The 5,541-nt window shown below is 32.4% G+C and overlaps 1 protein-coding gene across 5 annotated transcripts; it reads right to left on the reverse strand.

Annotated features, from left to right (window-relative positions):
• Positions 1-2,302: 2,302 nt before the first annotated feature.
• Positions 2,303-4,870, reverse strand: LOC139891319 (nucleosome assembly protein 1;3-like). 5 transcript variants are annotated; one of them, XM_071874276.1, is made up of 11 exons: positions 4,827-4,858; positions 4,647-4,739; positions 4,498-4,541; positions 4,262-4,357; positions 3,858-3,950; positions 3,595-3,664; positions 3,443-3,507; positions 3,173-3,357; positions 2,921-3,101; positions 2,793-2,836; positions 2,303-2,551 (listed from the first exon to the last, which is right to left on the reverse strand). In XM_071874276.1, exons 2-11 carry the CDS (start codon positions 4,714-4,716, stop codon positions 2,332-2,334), a joined length of 1,068 nt encoding a protein of 355 aa, XP_071730377.1. In that variant the 5' UTR covers positions 4,717-4,739; positions 4,827-4,858; the 3' UTR covers positions 2,303-2,331. The 5 variants fall into 5 exon arrangements, with proteins under 5 accessions (XP_071730377.1, XP_071730380.1, XP_071730379.1 ...); XM_071874279.1 differs by having other exon boundaries at positions 3,443-3,504; positions 3,598-3,664; positions 4,647-4,870; XM_071874278.1 differs by having other exon boundaries at positions 3,598-3,664; positions 4,647-4,870.
• Between the last annotated feature and the right edge of the window lie 671 nt (positions 4,871-5,541).

Genomic DNA, 5,541 nt, shown 5'->3' on the forward strand with positions numbered 1-5,541 from the left:
AAATATACGTATAAAGTGGGAGTTCGATTTGTATTTTAATAAAAGTTAGGGGGTTAAGTTTGTGAAAATTGAATATTAGTAAAAAAAAAAGTTAGTAAAGTGGGGGTTCAATTTGTATTTTAATAAAAGTTAGGGGTTTAAGTTTGTGAAATTTGGGGAAAAGTATACGTATAAAGTGGGGGGTCGATTTGTATGTTAACAAAAGTTAGAGGGTTTAGTTTGTGAAAAGTGAAAAAAAGAATAGTACTATTCATTTCTCCTTTGTCTTTTAGATATAGGTATATAATTATAGTATTAGCTACAATTGTTTAATTTAACAAAATAAAACTGGATAATTTTTCTTGGGGTGGTATTGCATTGTCGTAAGATCTAAAGCCCACAATATTAGCCCACTAATCTTGATCAGATAATAAGTTTAACAAATTCTTTTTTTTTTTAGAGTATTAATATTACTCTTGTCATCTGTAAGATCCAACTATGATTATTGCAAAGGGGAAGGATGAAACAGTCTCTAAAGAAACTCATGGTATTTCAAAACCAAGTGTTGTTAGCTTAATTAGCAGCATGAAAAGAACTCTTAAAAGCCTAATTTGATACAGTAAGGTGTAAATATTGTGATATTATATTTAACTAAATAGCAGTAATGAAGCTAATCTCATTTATAACAATCGACAACTATATCGCCTCACAAAATATTGCACTACTCTACTCGCATATACGGAATATCATATGATGTTAACTAAAGCAATATTATGAAAGTTTTTGTTAGAGAATAATAAAGTTTAGTGTCTTAACATAAACAAATTCATGTCCCTTATCGAGCATTAATTGTTAACATTTTAATTGCTAAACTTGAATACATCTGAATCTGAATACTACTAAAATTAGCTTGAAACATACTACCTTTTACGATGTTTTGACGTACCCTTTAGGTTGATGTCTAATATAGGCCTAACAAGTTGAATGTGGCAAAATAAATGAATTGACGGGGGCCTGCAAAAGCGGTGGAGCAAGGGCTAAAGCATCTCCTTGAAGAAGATTCACTTCTATGGAAAGAAAGAGGGGATGATACGTGGCGTGGTATACCAACTCAGTTTAACAGAAGATAATGCTTCACGTATATTTCATATCAAGTAAAATTCCACTTTGACCGCAACACAACATAAAGACAACAACCTACTCAATCAAGATGAATAAATAAACTACATCATTGCCATGAAGCAAGACAAAGACGGGTAGTGCATCACCAACAGATCGATTATATACTAATTGCAAAAGACTACATATAACTAATTGCTTTAGTTATTAAATGAACCTCAAACGCAGGTTAATATGTAAAAGTCAAAAACATCATTAAATAACTCAGTTAACTATCAAATTAAAAATATTTGTCGTCACCGAGTAGACTGAACAATTTATATGCTTGTATTGTCATATAAAGGGGTCATGCCATTGATTTCAAACTAAGATATGAATAAGGTGATAGAGAAATAGGTACTTATAACATAAACAGTTGAAATACTATGAACTAACATTGCACTGACATGGATATTTCCACCATGAATTTTACTATATCCACCCAGATGTACTAATTTACCTTTAATGATGGCTTGTACAAAATTGTTGTTATAGTTTTTTTAGGGATATTGTTGGAATAGAAGCATCAAATGATGGTGGAAGGATAAAATTTGATGGTGGAAGTATCATCACCATCGATCATTAGTTGGATGGAGATGAAATTTAAATTAAAATATTTATACACAAGTCAACACAATCCACGCCTTCAAATGAAAGATTAATAGTAATGTACACAAAAATAAATAGGAACGGGGCATAGCACTCAAAATATGATTCAAAATCAATAACGAAAAGTTGATGAATATGAATCAAACAAGAAACTGGTGAAAAAAATCAATAACTGCACACCTTCAATCAGCCACTCGCTGCTATTACAGGCATCGCTACATTTGTAAATCGAAAACACGGTTCTGAGCACAATGGGACTTATAAACTGGTATTTCTGCTCATAATGTTCACTGCATTTAAATAAACAGATGAATTAGCTAGCCTATAAAACATCCAGATGATTAAGAATCTTTTAAGGTACAACTTAGTATGCATATGGGCAGAGGTTGTGTGATGGGTCAAAAATGGGAGATTTCATCACAAATTTCAATTTATAGATTTATTTCTTAAAAACTATTAACACATAATTAGTGTGAAGCTTATCTTGACTTCCGATGTTAATTTACAATATACATAATCCATATAAGAAACCTATAGCACTCATATGTTAACCGACACATTTATATTTAAACCTTATACTAAATGTTAACAAAATTTAGCAAAGTTATTGATTACCTTCTTTTTACTGGGTACATCCTGTTCATCGTCATCATCATCATCCTCGTCTTCATCATCATCATCATCTTCGTCGTCATCATCATCATCATCTTCTTCCTCATCATCATTTTCATATTCATCATCCTCAGCCGCCTCACCAGTAAACCAAGAGACAGCATGAGGAATAATTTTGTCTCGAATAGTTGACCTAGAAAGTGAACATTTATTTACAGCACTTGGATGTTAGGTCTTAACAGAAATTAATACATGACACACTGCATGATTCCCATCTCAACTGTATGGAAAATCTGATTCGTTTCACAAATCTTAAGCAATCAATATAACCTCAGGTTTATAAAAGTTAATTGATCCAATACTTTTTTCAGACTAGTCTAAATTTTTCATATCATGTTCTTTTAATCACAAAACAGCACAACTGAAGTACTTACCCAATGTCATAATCATGTTCCATTTGATTCTGAAGTAGTTCAGCCTGTTTAACATCATGGACCAGAAGCATAAAAGTCAAACTAAGAAAAAATGAAAGTCCAACTTATTTAGAAAGTGGTAAACTTACTGTATCCTCGTCAATATCATCTTCATCATCAGGAATTTCAGGCGGGTTAAAAAAGTTAAAGAAGCTTTCACAATCCTCTGTTTTTGTAATTGGTGGTTTGGGGCTTTTGGAGCCCTTCTTAGGTTTTTTCCTCAAAACCTTCTGGGTCAAATTCTTCCCCGGGAACCACTCGATCTCCGTCCTACATTTTCCATTATCACGTGAGAACATAATTTAAAAACAAATAGTTCCAACAAGACACAACAAAATTACCCGATCGCTTTCTCTAAAATATGTTCCTCCTCATTTATCATCTCATACGTTTTCGACAGTACAGAGTTCTTAAAGTAAGGATTGGGATCAAAGAAGAATTCAAGCTTAAAACCCTTGGCACCAATAATTCTACACCACTTGACATCTTTAAGATACTGGAGAGCTCCTTCATCTGACTCTGAAATCTAACATGGAAAAAACAAAAATTTAACAATAATTATATGTGACAATTTAATAAAAAAGTGGAAAGTTTGTTAATTATTTAATCACCTCTTCAGCTAGCACTTCATTAGACTTCATTGCAGTGAGCCAGAAATTTGGCACGCCCTTATCTGCTATTATCAACAATGGAATTCAATCTTAGTTATAATATTCTTATAAAACAAATTTTCAAGATAAAAACTTGTATCGAATAAACGTACCACCTGCTGACTCATTAATTTCCTTCTCCACCCCTTCAACTTCAGTCAGACCATTTACTATTTCGTATCTCTACAAGTGATTAAAGGCACAAAGGCAAATGATCAAAAAGATAATAATTAAAAAGAGTTATATTTCGACTTTGGGCAACAAAATGGGATTACTGCATGTTCAACTTACTTAGTCATGATAAAACCTTAGATCTTATGTACCAAGCAGCAGATGAAAATAATAGATGGCCAAAACAAGATAGAATAAAGGATACCTTAGCATATAGTGGCTCGTACAGCTTCAAATACTTTGCTTCCAGTTCAGCCTTCTCTTCAAGATACTTAGCCTCCAGCTCATCATGTTGACTCTGTATGAACAAACAGTTAGTACTAAAGTCCATCAATATGCCATTCACCTTAGACTGAAATTAGGTTCCTATGCTCTTGCTCAAGTTTAACACAAGTATGTCACAAGCATTTGATCATTAGCACAAGTTTCAAGTATTTAAAATACTACGGATTAGTCACTTTTTCATCGTTATCACTTCTTTATCTGTCTCATATTCTCCTTCGAAACACTAATAATACTTATTTGAAGAAGTTAAAAACAGATAACAAATAAACATCACGAAAACAATCAAATAACTAACTGAACCACCATAATCACATAACATAATACCTGAAGATCCTTAAGAACGCCAACACGTTGCCTAACATTAACTGAAAGAGTATCCAAAATGTCAGGATGTTGACCAGTCAACTCATCAAGCTTACTCTGTACACAAATAACACAAATCAATATCAGTTATTATCAAATTATCAATAATTATCAGTATACACAAACAAAAAAAGAAAAAAAAATCAACTAATCGATCCAAAACTACAACAAGAATAAGAATTATATCGAAAATCAACCTTGAGGACATTAACAAGACCTGCACGATCTTCAGCAGTAAGAGCTAGCAATCAAACAACATATATAATTAATAAATAACGGATCTAAACATAAACGCTGTGATTAAAAATAATTATACGATTAAATAGTACTATAAAATTACAAGTACCAGCAGTTGCAGCAGGAAGATTAGAATTGAGATCGGCCATGTTGAATTCACCTTCGTGATTGCTGCTCATTGTAATCGATCGATCGATAGATCCTTCGAGTAGAATTGATTTCGATAAGAATGAATTAAATAAAAACCCTAGAAAAGTACACCAAATATGAACTGGCGCAAGTAAGGTACCTTTTTTGTAGTAGTATTGTGTTGTTTATTTGCTGGAATGAAGTGCAAAAGAAACGGTTTTGATTTTATTGACCATCACTTTTTAACTAAGGTTGACTTGTGTTCTAAGAAATTCCAAACAGATCTCACGACTCAGTATCGCTTAACTAGTTGAACCCTCGCTTCGCGGCGGGGTTCAGTTTTCAATGTATTTTATTACGTTTAGTTTGTAAAATTATTCCGTGGCTAACGATGAAGTCGTTGAAACGCAACTCGAGTCGAACTAAAAGGTATAGCTCGTGAAAGATTTAAATGTTATGTTAAATTAACAATAAACATATAAATCTCCGCGTTTCGCTATGGAGTTGTCGACTTTTAAAAATTTAACGCAAAATCAACATGTTTGAAAAGTACCCCAAATATTTAGCGTTTTTTAAAAAGCGTCCGTTTTGCGTATAGTTAGTGACATTGTGTTCCTAAAATTTTTTCGAGTTTAACGATGGTGTTGGAAAAATTTAACTCGTTGCGAGCGAGAATATATGACCCGTTGAAGATTTGGGGGAGTTTGTTTAATAATAATAATAATAATCCATAATCCAAAATGGTTAAATAATAATAATAATTCAAAAAAAAAGGTGTAAAGTCGAAATTACCCCTAGTCACTTTTCATTTCACCTATGTCTTTTAGATATAGGTATATAATTATCATACAATATCGTCAATCAGGCAGAAAAAG

Source organism: Rutidosis leptorrhynchoides, chromosome 2 (assembly GCF_046630445.1).
Source record: "Rutidosis leptorrhynchoides isolate AG116_Rl617_1_P2 chromosome 2, CSIRO_AGI_Rlap_v1, whole genome shotgun sequence".
Lineage (NCBI taxonomy): Eukaryota > Viridiplantae > Streptophyta > Magnoliopsida > Asterales > Asteraceae > Rutidosis > Rutidosis leptorrhynchoides.